The 22,405-nt window shown below is 42.9% G+C and overlaps 2 protein-coding genes across 6 annotated transcripts in view; both read right to left on the bottom strand.

Moving 5' to 3' along the window:
* Positions 1-21,014, bottom strand: part of LOC147010740 (clustered mitochondria protein homolog) — a 96,834-nt gene extending 75,820 nt beyond the window's left edge. Inside the window, exons 1-5 of one of the 5 annotated variants that reach the window (XM_085859279.1) lie at positions 20,857-21,014; positions 20,589-20,674; positions 8,617-8,891; positions 8,274-8,445; positions 6,814-6,957 (exon numbers count right to left, since the gene is read on the bottom strand). In XM_085859279.1, coding sequence (XP_085715405.1) covers positions 6,814-6,957; positions 8,274-8,445; positions 8,617-8,891; positions 20,589-20,661 — 664 coding nt within the window. In that variant the 5' untranslated portion in view covers positions 20,662-20,674; positions 20,857-21,014. Of the gene's footprint in view, positions 1-6,813; positions 6,958-8,273; positions 8,446-8,616; positions 8,892-14,351; positions 14,608-20,588 lie in introns of those variants that run through there. The other 4 variants (XM_085859283.1, XM_085859280.1, XM_085859282.1 and 1 more) reach the window with 4 other exon arrangements.
* Positions 15,391-20,316, bottom strand: LOC147010741 (uncharacterized). The gene is made up of 2 exons (XM_085859305.1): positions 15,563-20,316; positions 15,391-15,458 (listed from the first exon to the last, which is right to left on the bottom strand). Exon 1 carries the CDS (start codon positions 20,061-20,063, stop codon positions 19,434-19,436), a length of 630 nt encoding a protein of 209 aa, XP_085715431.1. The 5' UTR covers positions 20,064-20,316; the 3' UTR covers positions 15,391-15,458; positions 15,563-19,433.
* Positions 21,015-22,405: the final 1,391 nt, after the last annotated feature.

Genomic DNA, 22,405 nt, shown 5'->3' with positions numbered 1-22,405 from the left:
TAGATTTTGCAGACCCTACGGCTACCGTGCCAAATGTGACTTAGGCCTTAGCAAGTGAATGAAAAGCAATGACAGCAAATCAAGATTTCCCCTGAAACTGTATTAAAAATACATTTAATAAAGATGTCATGTACCCTTCTCATGTTAGTGATGTTTGCTTTGTTTCATATTAATAGTGCATGGCTTTGTGTGACAAGCAGCTGTCTGGGTAACTGATACAACAGGAAGATGTTACAAAAATACACACAAACCAATGGACATACCAGCATATAAGCAGCAATGCAATTGAGTATTCAGAGGCATCTGTCAGGGGTTACTTAGGTCTCAGACAGTTATTATTTGGCACACTTTTCCAAATGGAGAGTACATTTTACATCGACCGAGATACATCAAATTTGGTCACATCAGTTTGCTGGCTACTGTTATCCAGCTAACCAAAGTTTAATGGCCTTGGGCATGTAGTCAACTCACATTTTTAATAACTCGTGTATGCTTGAAACTTTCTTAAAAATGTGAATGAATTAATTGTCAAAACATTGCAGCTGTCAGCTATCAGGGTGAATTGAGAATTATTCACAAAATAAAAAATGGTAATCATAACGTAAACAACATATAAACATGATCATAACAAAGCAAAATATGAATCAAACTAAAATGGCATTCATGTCATTCAGCAGTCTGATAATAATAAGGCATTGAACGTTTTCAGTCACATTCAGTTCTACATTTCATTTCACAGTCTATCACTATGAGAGAGTTGTCCGAGTAGTGATTGTTTTTCAGGCAACAAATCTGGAAATCCACTGCAAAGAAAGTGCAAATTATTGACAAAGTTGGTCACACCGTTGTTGTGGAGCATTCAGCTGGCAGGTACTCGGGGCATGATGGCGGGATTCATAGCTAGTAGGGAAGATAGTCCTCAATACTCGTTTTTGCAACACTTTAATCATAACTACCTGCTGTTGTGTCAAGGAGGAATATCAGACTAGACACGAATACTCTAACATAGGTCTGATGTAAGATGCACACACCTTGATCAGATCTTCTATCGGGATATGGAACCTCTTCAACAATCGAAGCATGTACAACTTTCTTGAAATTTTTGAGGTAATAAAGTTTCCCTGATTAGCCCACTTGAGGTCATTGCTAATAACACACAGCAATATAACCTGCTGACTTTCCTGTAAATGGACATTATTTAGTCAGATCTGCGATGGAGGGAGCCGGTGGCAAGTGAAGCAAACCTGCATGACCTGAAACTTAGCAATGTTAGTTGCATCTTGGAATTTGTACACCACCGTTCAAATTGCAGAAGGACTGACTCGAGGGTACATGGATAATATATTCGATGTGATGCTGCTAATGTTAATTCATCCACAAATTTACATCTTCTGATGTCAGATGATTGAAGGGAATCATTGCTAACATCCAAAAAAAAAAAAAAAAAAAAGTGGCCCCAAATGCATTCCTTGTGGAACACCACCTGTAACAGTTGAAGGTATAGAAAGTTGTCCCTTATACCGTACGTAAGGAAGCTGCACACCCACTGGATCAAGGAATATCTTGCTCCCATAGTATAAAGTTTGTGAACAGCAACTGTATGATCCACCGAGTCAATAGCCTTGGCAAAATGGGTCAAAACAATAGTAGAAATTGAACCAGGTTTGCCAGCACCAACATACAGAAAATCTAGCAATTACACAAGAAATGGTTTGAAGACATACATGCACGATTCCCAAATTGTTGATTGTCAATGTTCGGACTGACGTCGGTCATAAGGCATCGATACACAAATAACTCTGCAAGCTTCGCGAAAATGATTAGTTCATGAGATCGGTCTCAATTTGTCAAAGGCTGGTGGCATTTCCTTCGGTAAAGAAAAGAATACCGATTTCTTCCATCGACTTGGGACTGATAACACCTTGTGTTCTCGTTTTATAATATCACACTGTGAAATGCTCAATTTGAAGGCAAACTCAAGTATTAACCAGGGAGGAACATAATCTGGGCCCCAAACTCTTCCCCACTTTAGTCTTTGATAACTTTATAAACAGGCATTGGCAACACTTTAGGTATACTGCAAGGTGAAGTGAACAAGGACAAAGCTGGAATATTGTCCCTTAATATCTCGTGGCAATGTATTGCTTGCAAATTAAACAAAATGAGAGCTAATGATATTGGAAATAGCAACGGAGTCATTGCTGTTGATGCCCCGTAAATTGATGGTCAACTCCTGTTGTGTATTGGAGGTCATGAGTTTAATGTAACGCAATCATGAGTTTGGGTTGTCACGCTTCAAACATTGGACGTGGTTACGACAGAACTCTTGCTTAGGCCAAAGTCACATTTGCCACGGCGGCCGTGGGGTGTCCAAAATCTACAGCCACTAGCAATTATAGGGCGGCCGCAGTATTTCCACGGTCACACAATGTAGCAGTCACATATATTTTTATTTTTCGGAGAGCTGCACGGCGTATTTATACATTGTGGAGACCAAAAACGTGGGGGTGCTGTATCGTCTTTGATTTGATGTCGCACGGTGACCTTAGGGCGTTCCTGCGGCGGCCATAGAATTTTCAAGGCAGACGCAAGGTGCCCGCAGAGGGGCCCCAAGGCGAACGTGTGGCCAGACGGACGGTAACGAATGGGTTTTTTTTTTTTTTAACCAGTTCTTTTGTTTCGGCATGTCGAATTGCTACGGTGAACGTAGAAATGAAAAAAAGTTATAACTCCGCGTTACAATTCCACGGCGACCCTACGGCCTGTAAAAGATAGCCATACGGCGTAGGGCCACCCTGAGGCCACCTCAGAAACTCTGCGGCCGCCATACATTTCTGTTAATTCAGAGGGCGTACGGCCACCGTATCCTCGCCGTAGAGCAAATGTGACTTGGCCTTAGTGTGCTCGATTTTTCAGGGAACCTTGTTCTGAAGGGATTTCCAGCAGGAAAATCTTCTGAAATGCTACTTATCGTTGGTATACAAGCTCTTTTACTTCAGCTCTTATCCATGGTGTCGGAATATATTGGGTGGGAAATAAGTATTAATTGCAGAGTTCAACTCAATGTAAAACGGTGCACATTTGTCTTCGACATCACAATTGGTGACAACATCTATCCAATTTTAATGTGTTATCCACCCACCAAATGCACAGATATTTGATTCGCGCATTGAGCTCACAACATTGCGCTTCATTTCATTTTTACAAGTTTGGAACACCAGATAACCCTCTTATGATCACTTTGCTCAATTGGTGCATCGACCTAAATGATAAAGTACGAGTTTTTCATAAGTCACAATTTTATTCAATACCATGTTATTTCGTATAGACCGATCTACAACTTGCTTAAGGTTGTGGCCAGCAAGGAGTGGTTAGATCAAGGTAATTCACATCTCCCAGGGTGATACCAGCACCTGGATGGCCGAAGAGGAAGTCATAAACGGCATCCATGATATATTGCACAAACGAATGAGCATTGACGTTGCCTGGTGGTGAGTAGATGGAAGCAACAGAAATGGAAGATATCACTCTGGGAAATCTGTTCGGACACAATTGAGCCCATACAATCTTGTGTTCTTCAGGCATTGGGATGTTAACAGGAGAAGCATTCATGCTAAATTTAGCAGAGAGCAACCCCACCTTCATGACCATTTTTTTCTGCTCTCCGTTAGCAAAGAATAGTGTGGTATGATGTAAACATTTCTGGGATGTTCTGCTGGAATAAAGTGTCACTGATGGCCACCATATCTGAATCAGTCATGAAAAATACAACAAAATTCATCAAATTTGTTGGTCAATGACCTAGCATTCACCATGCACACTGACAAGAGTGTGACTTGAGCTTGACAAAATATCACCATTAACTTACGATAATATCTGTTTCTGTGTGGTTGCTGTGCAATGATCTGACATTGAAACAATCACTTGTATTGGTATTGGGTGGCCGTTGAGTGTTTTCACAGCCTATTGACTGAATTTTAGCCATTGTTTTTGTTCATCGTTTTTACAGAAATGTGATATAGTGCTATGGCTGAAGCTTTCGACCAAAGCATGGTTTACGTAGTACGTGTTGTGATGTATAGGCCTAGACAGTTCTCGTGAACAAGAACAAGAGAGAGAGAGAGAGAAAGGGCCAGTCCATAGGGACCGATCAGCACTCTGACCATGACCGCGCTGGCCTGACTAATCCAGGCAGCAGGGAATTGACATTCATCATTATAGGTGAAGATACGCTGTTGAGTATTGAATAGGTGACAATTCTAAAATCATAGTATCAGTTCAGTTAAAATCATATATGATTTACAATGGATTGATAAAATGAAGAACAGAACCAACTAAAACAAGAAAAGGGTTGTGGTGCATCACAATTGAGATGGAGTCAAGCGAAAGAGCTTGTAAGAGCAGCCACCCAGCGCTGCACATGAATTCCCTTTGCATAGATCTATGAGATGCAGAACCAAATGATCCTCAGAACGTGACAAGGCAAGAAAAGTAAGCGACGAGGAAAGGCTGATAAAATGGCGTCTCTTGCCTTGTTCCTCACGCCACCTCTCTTTCCCCCTCCTTTACTCCATGGTACCCAGAAACCATGACAAAAGCACAGGGTCAAAAGCCTCGATGGACCAAAAGCTCCCATAGTACACGCTCTGACCAAAGGTCACAGACGACCGACGCTTCGCTGGGAGGAAAAAGTTGTCAATGAATCCGTTCAGACACGACGGCATTCAGCCACGACTATGTGCAGATGTACGTTCCACCACGATGGTGTGTAGACCCCTGAGTATCAGCAATAGCAATATTCCATCTGATATATAAAAAGAGCTTGGTCTTGCCGTGCCTGCGTCCATCCGTCCATCTGGCAGTACAGCATGCACGTATGCACGCAGCATATAACATGGTGCACATACACGCATGAGGAGATTTTGTTTCCTGGCATGGCCCGTGTCCAATACATACCCCAGACAGTTTGATCAAAAGGAGGAAGAAAAGGGGGGGGGTAAGAATTTTTTTAAATATTGATTTTCCTCTTCATGTGTTGTTGTATATTATTTGGAATTCAGCATGTAAAAAGGCTGTAATGAATATCCCACAAACACTCTCCCCCTCCTCACTCCCTGAGTGTATAATTAGGTCGATACACCACCTAATTTTATTTTTTCCTTTTAACGACCATTTTTTTTCTTACCAAATACACCGAGATTGGTGTTCCCATCAGCGAAGCGATGAGTCTTACATTCTAGTGAGGTATGAAGAATTGTTGTTTCGAGAGCTGTTCTTTAGCAAGACAATTATTGTATTAACTTGCATAATCTCATTTCAACTTTGCAAAAATGTTTTTTTCCCCTCCAAAGAAAAGGGTTTCAAATGAGTAATGAAGTCAAAAACAAATGTTGCAAATGTTCAACGACATATATATATATATATATATATATATATATATATATATATATATATATATATATATATATATATATATATATATATATATATATATATATATATATATATATATCTTTCTTCTTCTTTCGGCTGCTCCCGTTCGGGGTCGCCACAGCGGATCATCTGTATGATCCGCATAGTGATTTGGCACATGTTTTACGCCGGATGCCCTTCCTGACGCAATCCTAGTCGCCTCTTACGATGCAGGGATACTATATATATATATATATATATATATATATATATATATATATATATATATATATATATATATATATATATATATATATATATATATATATATATATATATATATATATATATATATATATATATATATATTTATATATGAAGACCCAGCCACATCTCTCACCTGTGAATGGAGGGAATAACCAATTAGCTCTCACCTAATCAATTAGACTCAGGTGGCTAGGATTATATAAATAGACTCCTCCCATGCTCTTCTACCCGAAGAAGCTGCATAAAGCAACCATGAAAGGCTACCCAAGGTAAACCCTTTGCTGTTTCAAACCCTTCCCAGAGTTCTTCCACAGCTGTAAAGACCAGGATCTGAAAAATGAGGCAAGAGGCTTTGGAAAATACTCAACCTCATTTTTCATTTTTTAACCCCCACCCCCCCCTCCACCTCCTAAAAAATTTTCACATTGTGATCCCATCTTTTTTTTTCACATCAGTGTGTGTGTGTGTGTGTGTGTGTGTGTGTGTGTGTGTGTGTGTGTGTGTGTGTGTGTGTGTGTGTGTGTGTGTGTCTGTGTGTGTGTGCATACAGTACATACATATACATGATGTTACTGTGTGTACAACATGCATTCTGCTCTGTAAAGGAAGCAAACTTAGAAATTTCTCACAACAATGCTTACCTTTTTGTCAATAATGTGCAAGTATGTGAATAGTATTGCTGACATATTCCTTACATTACTTGATTATAATCAGCTTCGTAGGAGATTGTGGCAAGATTTACTTCGGAGAATTACTTATATTTTAGGACTTATGAGGTCAGGTGTGTACTGCAAAAGTGCTCAAAAATGTGAGACTTCTCAGCCCTTTTGAAAGGTAGTGGTTTAGAGACCAGTATTGAGACTAAGTTGGTGAGGGCGCTGAAATTTGCATCACCGCAGCATAGTGCACCTCGTGTTAATGCTAAGAAAAGTTGAATGAAATAAACAACAGATGGAAAACATTACGTCAGACATTGATTAAGCAAACATCTGCTTCCTTTTCACAATGCAACCAGTCCTGAAAAATATCAAAATCAAAATATGGTCTAAGTCTACCGCCAAGTCATAGAGAGACACAGAGAGAAAAAATATGGAAAAAGGAGAAAAAGGAAAATGGGAAGAGGAAGGAACAAACCAGTGATGTCCCCCTCTGTGATGACATGGAGGAAAACCAGTGAACTGCAGTCAACACCATTGTAAGCATCAGATGGGTCAAGACTTTTGAGGAGGTCACGAACGTGCCTCACATGGATCCGTGCCTCACGTACGGTGTATGGCTCTGTGGGTGAGAAAAAGACTTGTTCAAATGAGACAAGTTCATATTTCAAGTAATTTTGGAGCATTTTGAAAAGGTCACTTTACCATCACAGACTCCAAAATTTGTCATGTGGTAAAACAAAAATGTATTTGAGAGAGTTTACAAATGTTCGACTGGTATGGGAGGGATGCAAAAATTGGAGGATGGGGTTGATCGACCTTTTGAAGGATGGGGATACAAGGTACCTAAACAACAGGCCGATAAACAAAGTGAATGAAATTCGTTTATTGCCTTTGTTTACTCTTAAGTGCATTATTAAAATAAATTGAAGATGGTCAAAAAAAAAAAAAATTTCTATGCATGAGAGTAGAATGTCCTGCAAACATTCACATCATTGGTGACAGTCCTCTCATCTTACGGTAATCTTGGTCAATGTGCAATTTCATTGAAAAAGACATTAACTGAGCCAACAAAATTAAAATTTACAGCACAATGATTTTTTTTTTCCCAAACAACATTGCATACAAATCAGTTGGTGATGACACTGCCATTTACTGCCCCTCTGGTAGAGCTTTTTTTGCCCTCGAGCCCTCCATAAGCCACGTGTTATTTCAGTAACCTCCTGAATAAATTTCCAAAATCCAAACTTACAGCACAGCTCCAATCATGTGTTCCTCTTTTCTCCCATTTGTCAAAACTGCCTCCCAGAGTCAATTCAGCTGCTCTTCCCTCCAGGGCTTCTATCAAGTGGCCCACGATCTCACGTGATCCTCCATCCACACTCCAGATATTATCTACCTCTATAAACTGTTCATTACTGCACCCTTTTATTCACAAGGCACTATTTCCTTCAATCCTCTGTCTTTATTTCTTTTCCTGTTTGTTAATTTCCTTGCTTGTGTCAAACTGGGGCCACAATGTCCCACTTTCAGTTGATCTTTCATTCTCTCTAACCTTCATCTTCCATGAGCCTACATTTTGAAAAAATTATTTTTTGTTAGAAACAGCACTTTTCGACATCGCGATGTCAACCGATATGCCTCCTCCCACATTATTACATTATGATAATACTTGTACCAAGTTTGATTTAAATCCCTTCAACTGCTCTCAAGTATCACATTTTTACTTGACATGACATCTGACCTCTTGATGCCAAAATCTAATCAGTTCATCTTTGCATCATTATACATACTTGGACAAAACTTGATTTAGATCCCTTCAGCCATTCTTCAGTTACCGCGGTCACGAAAACCTATCACAGATGGACGTCGGCAAAGACATAAAAAAAAAAGTAAAGCGATTCAATAACAGGAAGGTGACAAACGAAGAAGACTTACCTTCAACCACCTTGATAACAACACCCTCACATAGACCAGTGATGGACTTTAACTCAGCGAAGTTGTCCAGCACGTTTCCATCCAACTGTAAGCTGAAGCATGTGCGATGACAAGTGTCTTCTCGGTCCATCAGCACCTGGTGAATTTCCTGAACCATCTCTTGGGATGAAACCTGGTACCAGATAAAGGAGGAACGGTTCAGTGTGGTCACAAAAGCTCCTGACAATAAACTGTGTGCGTCCGTTATTCAGAAGAGATGGTGCTGATGGCATTCAACATTCAACACAATATCGAAAGTCAACTCAAAATCCAAATAAGTTGCTAATAAACCATGATCCCTTACCTGGAGATCAAAAGGTTCGACCCCAGGTGCATGGATCTTCACAGTAAATCCTGTCTCTTGGATAACAACCACCTCTTGTTCGTCTGCTGCAGCATCCATAGACCCAACATGTTCCTGAGAATCTCCAATAGCTGCTATCCCATTGATAAGCCCATTTTCTCCCTTTAAACTGTCACCATTAACATGGCTCGTAGTTGTATCTTGGTTGGTGGCAGTCCCATTTTTCTGCAGTGGTACTCCTTCCTTTGCTGCTGGCATGCTTGAGTGGTTATCAGCTTTAAGGAAATAAAGGGTAAAAAGAGAAAGGGGAGATGAAGAGAGTGAGGATGCACGATGGCACATGCTAACATTTTTATAACAGCAGACAAATTTGTCGAAATTGCATAACTGAGAGACAGTAACCGACCACATGAATATACTAGCTAAGAGTCAAGCAGCCATGACTGTTTTTTAAAAAAAAAATAAAGCATGTGAATCACTGTAAATAAACAATAGGTTGAAGGACAAACATAAATCGATAATCAAAGACCACAAATGAAGCAGAAAAAAGCAACAATGAGTCAGTAGGAATTGAGAGGTGGAAATGTTTCTTTTTTTAATCGTGGCGAGGACACAAGACTGGAATCCCAAACCTCATTCGCAATGTGAACCAATCCCATGTTGAACATCTTAAAAGCATCCCATTCGCCATCTAAAGCCCATCTTCTGCAAGGAAACCACACCTTAAACAAGGGCAGCAAAGTGCTGTCGGCATGATGCTCTCCTTTTATCCCCTCAAATCGGACATTTCCTCGGAGGCATTAGCGTGATCACGTTCCCAACCGTTTTGTCACAGCATTCTCGCCCCTTTCAACACCGAGAAAATGGACGTCACATGAAACCCCATCCTCTTCCCCCTCCCTCCCTGCTTTTTTGGCATTCCTTCACGATGGAGGAGTTGTTGGCACTTTGTGAAAAAGTCGATACATGTTTTTAAATGATATGAGGCAGCCAGTGACACAGTAAAAACGGTCAGCTCTGACAGGGCCTCCCTTTCCCCTCCTTTAACAGGGCCACCCCTTTCCCCTCCTCTGCCAGGGCCTCTTTTTAGAGATTTGGTGTGTTGGAAAATGAAGACAAGACAATACGAGCTTTCCTGGTGGAAGATGTTCTCTATCCAAGAAACCTATCACTAAATTGGTGACCATTCGAAAAGGAGATTTTCCTCCTTGTCGCCGACTCCACCCAAAGTCCCTCCTCCACACCTGATGGTCGCACCCCATTCTCTGGATCGACGCTTAGCTGTATGAAGTGCCTCGAAACAGGAGACGACGTGCCAGCTGTCAGGGAAGTATCGCCCAGCGGAGCATCCCCCCAAAACGCACTGGTGGTGCGGTCTGTCAATCGTGCAAGGTATTGCCAGACCTTCAGCCTCATCTCCTCTCCTTTTTCTTCTCATTAACTCTTCTTCATCGGGGGGTGTGTGTGTGTGTGTGTGTGTGTGTGTATATATATATATATATATATATATATATATATATATATATATATATATATATATGTACATATACATATATATATGTACATATACATGTCATGGTGCCTGTCCTCGCTTAAGTTAAGATTGCAGAAGGTATATCAGGATAACTCTGCTCGGTCTGCTTTCGTAAGTTGCTTATTTTATTGTCGCACCACACTTTTCTTTCGATCTCTACTTACACACAACAATAAACTACATTCACTGTGTCACATATCTTTCCTCGCCCGCCTGTCATAAATCCTTTGTAGAAATGTTCCCAGCTCGTTTTTGTCTTTTATTTCATTGATCCAGCATGGTCTGTATCCTAGCCGAGCTGGGACTTTATTCCAGACGATCCATTCCTTTTTGCCGGTACGTCCTTGGCAGTGTCGCTCAGCTGCATCTGATCCGGTTCAGACAAGGCATACCGAGGGCGTGTCCCAAGGTAATTAGATCACATGATAATTATTTGGGTAACTGGATAAACTAGACGGAGGACCCCATCACTTGGTGGAGTTATTGGTGTTCACGATCGGTTAGCGACCCACCATGTCACGGAATTATCCGTGTGCGACAGCCTGCGATGCCAGGGAGTCTGGTGGGAACCTGAGGTAGCTTCTCTTGGTCCCCTCCCCCCCTCGTGGTCTTCTCACCCCGGCCGGCAATATATATATATATATAGATTTGATATTCGATGAAGTCGACATCGGGAGAAAACAAAACAACATTTGAAAATAATGACCAACTCGAAAAGATTGAACCGCAAAATCGGGAAAGCAAAATGCATCAAAGTCCCCCCCCTCTCCCCCAAGAAAGACAAACTTGTAAATTTCTGGAAACGTATTTAAGAAGATCCAAAAGAACACAACAAGGAGGTGGATTAAATCCGAAACTTGGAAAAGAAAAATCAACACCAAAATAAAATTAGATGCCTTGAAATATTTGACGAAGGAAGGGGGGGGGAGGGGAAACAGCAAACAAAAATGGACAAACTTTAAAAGCCCTGACCCAGATGGAATTCCAAATTCCTGGTTAAAGCAACTATATGCTCTTCACAAACACTACGTTTGATTCGAGCATTCAAACTTATCCAAGAGGAAAAGGTAATGGACGAATGGCTCACATAAGGCAACACCTTCCTCACCCTAAAATCAAAGAAACCCAACTACCTCACAACTATAGACCAATAACACGTCAACCAACACCATACAAACTTTTACTGGGAATTATTATATAAACTAGAGGCACCCGCTCCCTACGGGAGCCATCAAAGGGGTCATGTTATTATATCTATGCCTATTTTACTCCAAGGGGTCCCATGATTACACACCCAAAAAATGGTTGTGATCGGTTCAGCCGTTTTTGCTGTACTTGGGAACAGACAGACGGACAGACGGCGAATTATAGTAAGATGATGTACCACTACCTAACACAAGGAGGTCTAGAGGCAGAGCAGAAGGGATGCAAGAGGATGTTACAGAACAATAGACCACATACTACTGAATAAGGCCAGACTGAAAATTGTAATACGAGAACCAAATTGTCCACAGTATGAATAGACTACAAAAAAAAGTAGCTTTTGAAAGCGTTCCACATTCGTGGATGATAAAATTGATGCAAGTATAAAACATCAACCCTCAAATAATCAAACTGATCGAGAAAGGAATGGGATACTGGAATACCATATTGATATTACAGCATTTGGAAGAAAATATCAAAATACCAGGGGTGAACATGTGATTACAAGGGATCTTCCAAGGTGACATACCCCCCCTCCCCCAATCCTGTTTTAACTCGCCCTGGTCCCACTGAGCAACCTCAGTAATGAGCAAGGACATGGATCGTACACCCTAACATCTGGTGAAAACATCCAGAGGCTGGAAAGGTGACATCTACTGTACATGGATGATTGAAAACCACACTTAACAAAAAAATGGCAGAACAACTGAAATTGGTGCAATGGTACGCTGATGACATCCAAATGGAATTTGGCGTCGATGAATGTGCCAAATGCATGTTCGTACAAGGTAAACCAACAAAAATAGAAAACATGGAGGGGGGGGGGGATTAAAAAAAAAAAAAACGGTCGAAGAACAACAATGCAGGAGCTTGACAAGGAAGTATCAAACAAATAAATACCTTGGAGTAAAAGAGATCTACCAAATATGTCACAAACAAATGCACAAAACAATTACCGAAGAATAACGACACAGAGCGAGGATGGTCCTGAAAACACCTCTCCCCAAGAAACAAAATGAAAGCCGTAAACCAACTCACAACATCAGTATTTCAATACAGCTGCAGAAAAATAAACGAGCCACAAGTGGAAATCAATAAGCTAGATATCAAAACAAGACCTCACGATCCACTAAAATCAATGCATCCCGAGAATGTACCTGCCGAGACGAGGAGGAGGTAGCGGCCTGATGGAGCTCAAACGAGTGCACAAAGTGACAACTGTTGGATTGGCCGAGTGCATGAAAAGTTCAACAGACTACCAAATCTAATATGTATGCAAACACGAAGACAGCAAACCAGAAAAGTTATCCCTAACCCACATTGCAAATAATTTCCTGAAACAGTTGTGAATAGGTGCTACACATGAAACCGAAAAAAACAGACCCAACGATTGCAAAAAAGACAAAATAAAAATATGAAGCAATACATCACCAACAATTAGGAGACCGTTAGAGCAGGAAGATGGAAAAAAAAACAAACAACAAAAGTTGGACAGGTTGAGCAAAGATAAAGAAGGCTCATTAGAAAGGCTAAGAAGTGGTCAGCTCAGCTGGGATAGGGAACGAATAATTATTAATGCCCAAGACCAGGGATACTACACGAATGGCTTTAAGAAAATGGCAGGACTGAGTCGATCAGACAGGTGTAGGTTCTACAAGGTAGAAGCAGAAAGCACGAGCCACCTCCGAGAGGGATGGAAAAAAAATAAAAAACTCATGTCAGAACAAGTGTACACAAAGAGGCACAACAGGGCATGTAGAGTCATCCACTGACAATTCTGCAAAAACTTCAATATCCCAGTCCCAGAAAACTCATGGAAACATGAACCAAAGGTGATGATTGAGAACAAAGAAGTAACGTTCACATACGACCTGATGATCCGTGAGCGTGAACATAGAAAACAAAGCATTGCGACCGGATATGGAACTTAGGTACAAAAAAGAAAATAAGGCATTGTTTATCGAGGTGTTGATACTCTGCGATTTTGGCCTAAACACACAGAAAATAAGAAAATGACCAAATATCAAGCTCTGCAAATTGAAGACAAAAGATCCTGGAAGTTGAAGAATGCTGAAATTGTACCAGTGATCAATGGGGCACAACAGGAATAATAAAGAAGAACCGACAAACCATCTCTGGGAACATGACCACAAACAAACTACAGTTGAAAGCTGTCCGGGGCCCAGTGACGATCCTGAAAAGAACCTCGGAACAAAAAAATTGAGAACACAACTTCACAGGTTGGTCCATGAATCATGACCCCTCGCTGAAACGGAGGTGGATACCTGAAGGACCTTCTGAAACCCACATATGTAGATAACGACCGACACACAGACACACACACACACACACACACACACACACACACACACACACACACACACACACACACACACACACACACACACACACACACACACACACACACACACACACACACACACACACACACACACACACAGACACACACACACACACACCAGAACATTACAACAATGCGTGCGATTTGTAAATTGTCGATCAAAACGCTTCCTTGCGACTTCGATGGAAAGCTAAAAATAAACAATCTTGAGAAAGGTATATTTGCTCCACATGGAAAACAAATTAAAGCTCCTACGACAAATTCACATGCATTTGCAGTCTCATGTTGAAGATGTGCACAAGTTCATCCATTCGTTCAAAATCAGCGAACAACTGAATCAATGTTGTTAATGGCATGGCGCATGCAAAGCGTTGGCCCAAACCGCTCCCATTGCACAATCAGTGAATTCAAACTCCCATCAAGTTCAGTATGGCTGACCGAGGACAGCGATCTATGTTAAACAATCATACAACTTCATTGTCACTCATGTTACTGCATTCCTAAATCATTGCCTGTTGACCTGTAAAGGACTGTACTCTTGCCAGCCGATAGCATTTACAACCACTCTGACATGAGAAAAGCAAATCTAAAGAGTTCTTCATCACAAGAGCATACAGTACGTTTTTAAAAGCTTACCATCAAAAAAGAAGTACGTCAATCCAGACGGTTCATTGAAAAATTATCCGACCTCCAAAATAAATCAGGCAACATACGCCATCCCCAACAAGGTCTTCCGTGGTCTGTCCAAGGGATGGTTTTGGGCTGCGAAAGCAGTCTCTTGTTAAGGACTACACTGGGTGGTTTGCAGTTACTCTCCCAGCAGTAGGTGGGAGCAGGAATTACGCCAGAGGCAAGTGACAATCACCGACTCTTGGCGAAATTAAACCACTGTGGGCTCTTTGAAGTTCACCAGAAGCAACCAATGCTGGCAGACAGGTCCCCCGCTTCACATTCCATCTAATGGACAGTGCACTCATTGATGCAATGTTCTGCTCGTGAAGCAACAATCCGATAGTTCATGGTCCGGGTCAGGAATCAAAACCAGACTGGTCAGCTGAAAAAGCAAGTGTGCTACTTCCAAGGTGATCTGTCAGCCCAACCACCATAATATATGTTGCTTCCTCACAATTTAGCATCATCACTCCAGGAGTGAGGTGACCAGAAAGCTAATGCCCCAACAAAGAAAAAAAAACCAATCAGTAACCCATGAACTAAAACTGCCTGTTTCCAAGTCAGCCACAAACATTCCACTATGTTACCAATTAAATGCATAGTTTGCATGACTCAGCAGTCAGCAAGCATACAATCTTGCTTTCCATCTGGAACAATTTGGTCTCAAAATGTTCCGCAGGAGTTTATGAACAGGTAAAATGAACAAAGGTCTAAGTACATCGCACATATTGATGAGCTTTCAACCTCATTGCCGACTCATGCATTCGACAGAGTGGTGCAGAGGTCGCGCACTCCGTATAGTTTGGATTTGACTGTCGACCTGACAACAAACTATCGGAATGTTGCTTCACATGCCGGATGTTGCATCAAAAAGCACACCTTGTGTCGGACAGGAGGTGAAGATAGGACACCGCAGAACTATCGTCGATTTTTGATGGATGTTAATAATCTCATGGTGTACTGTATTGTGAGGAAAAGGAGGTGAGTCATCACGGGCACCTTGAGCAAATTCCTGCCCTCAGAAGGGCACAGCATCAACGGCAGAGCTGCACTCCCAAACAATGATGTAACCTGCAACCAGGCCCCGCATACAAATGGATGGATGGTGGATTTATGTGGATAAGAGTCTCAAACTAATGTTGGTTAAGAGGGTAAAAATCATCTTTAAAACATACCTTCATCCAGCACCAGCCACCGACACACAAGAAGGAAGCTTCGAGCATATGAGGCCCCGCGAGGACGAGTGATGTAAGCGACATTTTTTTCATGATATGATGATGACGATAGGCTCGGATGATAGGGTAAGGGTTAAAATAGTGCTATATGGCATTAACTCCAAAATGGCCGACGTGTCCCTTACATCACTCCTCCTCGTGGCACCTCATATCCTCCAATCCAAAACCAAAATGCAGACAAGACAGCCAGCTTGCGACACGGCATCAGGGCACCAACTTATTACATCAGATTAAATTTCATCAGAGAAATCTGGGACAGAACGCTCATAGGCCAGCACGATCAAGGTGAGCCATCATGCTGTCTCAGTATTCCGCAGTGGTCTCCCAACAAATTACTAAATAAGCTCGACTCCACTTTGCTTCACTTCTACGATCTGAAGGGAGCAGACACATCCATGCCCATTAAATTAGTTAAATGGCTGTGAACAATACACCAACGTTTACGGCTATAAAAGGGCAAAAATAATAATAATAAAAAAAAGTTAACCAACCAGTTTTACCTCCGATACAATCATGTCCTGACCATTTACTGTGCGATTAAACTGAAAAAAACTTGCATTTCTCATTCAATTATCTCACACTTAGCAAAAGCTTTAAAAAAGTAAACAAATAAAGCAAAACATTGTCACAGCAAGAAAAAAGTGGTGGTCAGTTACAGAACATTGACATCAAACCATACTTACACCTCCACCAACTCATCCACTTTCATTACAACTTGCCATGACACGAGTCACCACACTTACAGGTGGTCTGACCGCAGCTGAACGGGCTAACAAGGCGAACTAGGAAGGGGAGAACGATAATGAGATGGTTCTTGCAGTCATGCAAGACTGTTCTGCACAATACAGCCACGGATTGAAACTTTGTGATAAACAAATCCACATTCAACTTCACGCAAGGTTAGCGGCTTTTCTTCTTCTTCTTCTTCTTCTTCTTCTTCCATGTGCAGCACAGGGCTACAAGTAGCGCTATAGGCCGACGGCACAGCTGTGTGGCTGATGCAATGCCCTTTGCTGGTTAGGAATTTGTTTATGGTACCGGCAACAGCTCACCTCATCTTTGCAAAGGACACCGTAGGATCTTTAACGTCCACCAAATGTCGTCGACAGATGCGACGTCCAGTTTAACGTCCGTCCGAGGGAAGGCGCACACACATTGACGACTCACCCTGCATGTGAAACACTGGGATGACAATTTACAGCTGGGTCAGGATTCAAACCCAGGCTAGACAGCTTGGAGGAGAGTGTGCGTACTTCTAGGCCATCTCGCCAGTCAACATAAGGTCGAGGAGCTAAAGTTACCTTAGAGAATCACACTAACCACAGTGGGTGGTGGAGAGGTAAACAATGTTTACCTGCAGAAAACCCAAAACGTCATTGTAATGCTTGGAGGTGGACAACAGGAGCATGAACAGAGGAAGGACACAAAGGAAATGGAGAGATGGAGAGAAGAGACGACAGGCTCCGTTTTTAATCTGTGCATCAAGAAGCAAACGGACTGAGTGGTAAAGGCTCACGGGCTCAGCTCGTTCAAAGAACTACATTGAGTTTTCGCTCACAGTTTTGCAGCCAGAGGAATTTATGATGTCACTGTGCAAGGTGTCCATGACATTTGAGGTTACGGAGAGGCAAGGTGGAAATTGATGCGTTTTTGGGGCTAATATTCGTTTACACTTCAATCAAGCCTGGTGTTGGCTTAGCGGCTATAGGGCAGCGAGCTAAGGATCCTAGGGTCGCGAATTTGAGCCCCGTTGGCTGCTGAATTAACAGCAGGTGGGGTCAACTCAGCCTGTCATCCGTGCGATGTCGGTGAAATGAGTATCAGTGTGCTGGCAGAGGGGCACAGCCACGCTTCCAAGAAATGATAGCTACCTGGCAGGCAAGCTGCCATACGCAAGAACAGATTCTTCAATCTGGAGATAAATCAGATTCAAAAAGCCAAACAATCGATAAACGTCCGTCCCGACAAGACGACGACAATAACCAAAAACCTTCCCATGGCTGCCGATTTCAGAAGTTGGACTCTCTCCACACTCGTGGGGGCTCACTGTACTCAACCTCAACCGCATTAGTGGATTAATGAGGACTGACTGCCAGTGTAAATCTGCGCGTTTTCTCTTCCTCTCAGCTGCTCAGCCCCTTCACCGAAAAAGCCACAAGGGAGCAAACCAATGTCAAGAGGGTAATCTGACAAATAGAGGGGGCGCCATATATATATTTGTCACAGCAAAAGACAGAAGAGTAAGCATCACCTTCGGACAATCAAAGAGAAAACTACAAGGGCCCTCGGTAGAGCGCATATCTCTGTCACATAATACCTGATCGACGAGAACATGTCTGGCCCAATACATTTTTGAGATATCATGGTATATTATATCGTTTTTGGCACAATCTCTCAATGGTGAAGAATGACTTTAAAAATTCTAGTACTTGGATCCGGATTTGGATGTTCACAAAAATCTAATCAGTAGTCTTTGTCACATACCAAACCTGTCCACAAAATTTAATCCAGATCTGTCCACAACTTTTTGAGATATCCTGTACACACACAGACAAACAACAAACAAGAAAAAGACGTCACACAGAGCACGATACATACTGGCAAAGTCCACCTCCTCGCCAAAAGTTGCCATGGATACATCAAATTGTCCATTTCATTCAGATTAAAATTGACAATCTTCATCAAAACTCAGGTCAATCAGCTGAAAATTGATTCTTTTAAAAATTGAAATTGATGATTTTAGAAGTTTGACCTCGAGTTGACCTTTGACCTCAAAATCAATAGGCTTCTCAGTTGAGACTACCTCTACAACTTGGTGAAGTTTCATGACGATCGGTTTGGCATTGTGACCTGTCAGCAATTGAAAGACAGACAAACAGAATAACAAAATCGACTGGACCAACATACTTGAAAAATCCCTTCGATTTTGCAAGTAACAAACAGAGAGGAGTGAAAACATAACCTCCTCCACCTTCGGTGGTGGAGGAAATAAATCAATTTGGCCAAACAGTATACTGTATGGTGTTACAAGGCAATGCCATCAGGCAAAAGATCCTCCAACACACAACACCTTACATGGAACCAACAAACTACTCTGCAGTTTGGAAAAGTACCGGCGACAGGTTCCGACTTGGAACACGTTACACTAATGACACGGGCAACATGCACTGCCCAAGCCCTGACGAAGAGCTGGCATCAAGGGACGACCATAAATAAGATTACAGTCTCTCAGCAGTGCCAAACGTGTAAAGGTGAAGCAAAACAAGAAAAGCAGAAACATGATCCATCAGGACCACAACACGCCCCATTGACGTGGGCTGGGAGTGAGGGGAGTGGGTGGAGGCGGCAAGGGGCGGAATGCCCATTCGAGCCAAGGTGACTTTTCTCGGCAAGTGAATGGAGAAGGTCCCGGCTTGGGTCGAACAGGTTCAACCGAACAGAGAAGAGCAGCAAATCAGCACAGAATAAAAAGTTTCACTTCGATCTGAAATGACCCGTCACCCATTTTAAAAAGGTACATCAAGATGGACCACCACCCATCGAGGGTAAAGTTCGACACGCGCGGTTGAATACGATGCTTGTTGTTATATTGTAACCAAACTGTGGTTGTTCAACCACTTGGCCAATTCCACATTGTCACAAGTACCAGCCCCTTACCCGCTCCAGTGTGTGCAGATCACAAAGCACATGCACACACGGAACTGTGAGCATACCCTAATATTGACAGCTTTGTTACGATTCTCGGACAGCGACTCTACCATTTCTAATGCATGGCTGAAGGCAAGTTTGCTTTGGTTTTGTGTCGTTATCCTCAAAGCGTTGCGGAGACTCCAGCCTGAACAATCAGTGGATCCCTCTGTAGTGTACAAATTTGGTCATCAAGCACGAAGTGACTAGAACTCCGTGCTGGAGGATGGAGTGAAGAACCGTGACAGGTGGTGTGTAGAACCGTCCCACGTGGTGTGCAGAACCATTCCACGTGGTGTGCAGAACCATTCCACGCGGCGTGCAGAACCGTTGTATGTGGTGTGTAGAACCGTTCCACGCGACGTGCAGAACCGTGGCACATGGTGTGCAGAACCATTCCACGTGGTGTGCAGAACCATGGCACGTGGTGTGCAGAACCATGGCACGTGGCGTGCAGAACCGTTCCACGTGGTGTGTAGAACCGTTCCACGCGACGTGCAGAACCGTTCCACGTGGTGTGTAGAACCGTTCCATGTGGTGTGCAGAACCGTTCCACGCGACGTGCAGAACCGTTCCACGCGACGTGCAGAACCGTGGAACGTGGTGTGCAGAACCGTGGAACGTGGTGTGCAGAACCGTGGAACGTGGTGTGCAGAACCGTGGAACGTGGTGTGCAGAACCGTTCCACGTGGTGTGCAGAACCGTTCCACGTGGTGTGCAGAACCGTTCCACGTGGTGTGCAGAACCGTTCCATGTGGTGTGCAGAACCGTTCCACGCGACGTGCAGAACCGTTCCACGTGGTGTGCAGAACCGTGGCACGTGGTGTGTAGAACCGTTCCATGTGGTGTGCAGAACCGTTCCATGTGGTGTGTAGAACCGTTCCACGTGGTGTGCAGAACCGTTCCACGTGGTGTGCAGAACCGTTCCACGTGGTGTGCAGAACCGTTCCACGTGGTGTGCAGAACCGTTCCACGTGGTGTTAAAGGGGTACGAGGGAAAGCAACGAAACCAGGGTCATCCAAGCGAGTGTTGAGCGTGGGGTGAAACGCGCCTGTCAGCACCCTGAGTGCACGGATCATGTGACTGGACTGACCATCGGTGGTCTGTCAGATGTTGGGCGTGGCAGGAAGTGGAGGTGCCGTGGTTACAGAACGACTTGACGAGGAGAGCGCGAGACGATTGGACAGCCGGCTTTAGCGGATTGGAAAGTCACGATGGAAAGTAACGGTTCGACCTCGCACACCATGGAGGATAAAAACAAACACCAACAAAACTCACCGCAACCATTGACGAGTCCCACAGCTCCGGTTGCCTGGCACACCTCGGCACCAGCGTCCGTTTTGCTCACCATTGCGTAATCCGGGCTGGGAGGCGGCGGGTCGTGGGCAGCGATGGACCGATGGAGCGGGACGGAATAAAAGGGAGGAGGTGGAGGAGGAGGAGGAGGAGGAGGAGTGCAGAAACTATAATACGAAGGATAAACAGTGAAATCGAGATGTATTAAAGGAAAGGAAGTAAATACAAAATGACAGCTACACAAACACACCGAGATGGTGAGCTGAGAGTCCCGCGCGGACAGGGACAGCCGAACAGAAATGCAGACACGAAATGGACGCGGCTTGTGCGCAAAATGCAGCGGCGTGACCCGGCAGCACGTGTAACCTTCAAACGCCACCAAGATGGAGCCTCGTGACGCAATGAACCGCCCACCGACGTCACCTCATCTTGTAGGCGTGGCCTTGACTGCGAAACGTGGGCTCGAGGACGCGGTGACGTGAGCTCGAGGACGCGGTGACGTGTGCTCGAAGACGCGGTGACGTCGCCCGAAGACGCGGTGACGTCAGACGCACAATCGAAACTCACCCGATGTTTCCGTGCCTGGGAGTTGATTTCCAAAGAATGTCGCTTCGCCGTGTGCCCAAAACCTGCGCTTCACTTGAAAATGTTTTCATCATCGAATGGAGACATGGAGTTGATCGTCTGCTCCGACACTCGACGATAATTTATATACGTGTGACAAAAATGGTGTTTTTAAAACGTGAATCTTGTGATAAACGAATCCTTTATGCGACGAGGATCCTCCGTCGTTTGGTGCCATTCCGGACGAGTGAAGTGGACAATGATCGGTGGGAAACAACCAAATGGACTTGGCCATCCATACCGGTGCGACATCCAAATAGTCCATTTGCCATCCTTACGAGTTCAATAGCGGACCCTGCAATCGTTGATAGTACAAAGTTTTAAAGTGGATTTGCTATCCCACTGGGTCTCTGAAGCAATTCAGCTTGGTTGTCCTCGGACCAACTTTGGGCAATTTTTAAAATATGCAAATTCGGGCCACCATTACCCAAAAACCTATTTTCTTCAGTATCTTTGCAATTATGAATGATAATATCACAAAAATGTGATCTGGACCTATGTTTTCATGGTCAATGATTGCGATAAAGACATTTAAAAAGTTATCACATGTATTTATTTTGTCTGTATGTAAAGTAATTGCCACCATTACCCCAAAACCTATTTTCTGCAATATCTTTGTAACTATGCATGGTAATGTCACAAACATGGTGCCTAGACCTATGTTTTCATGGTCAATGATTACGATAAAGACATTTAAAAAGTTATCACATGTATTTATTTTGTCTGTATGTAAAGTAATTGCCACCATTACCCCAAAACCTATTTTCTGCAATATCTTTGTAACTATGCATGGTAATGTCACAAACATGGTGCCTAGACCTATGTTTTCATGGTCAATGATTACGATAAAGACATTTAAAAAGTTATCACATGTATTTATTTTGTCTGTATGTAAAGTAATTGCCACCATTACCCCAAAACCTATTTTCTGCAATATCTTTGTAACTATGCATGGTAATGTCACAAACATGGTGCCTAGACCTATGTTTTCATGGTCAATGATTACGATAAAGACATTTAAAAAGTTATCACATGTATTTATTTTGTCTGTATGTAAAGTAATTGCCACCATTACCCCAAAACCTATTTTCTGCAATATCTTTGTAACTATGCATGGTAATGTCACAAACATGGTGCCTAGACCTATGTTTTCATGGTCAATGATTACGATAAAG

The sequence above is a fragment of the Eptatretus burgeri genome, chromosome 16 (genome assembly GCF_056783735.1).
Source record: "Eptatretus burgeri isolate ZD-2024b chromosome 16, Ebu_testis_v1, whole genome shotgun sequence".
Lineage (NCBI taxonomy): Eukaryota > Metazoa > Chordata > Myxini > Myxiniformes > Myxinidae > Eptatretus > Eptatretus burgeri.
Note: the sequence above shows the minus strand (reverse complement) of the source record. Positions and strands in the feature narration are given on the sequence as shown.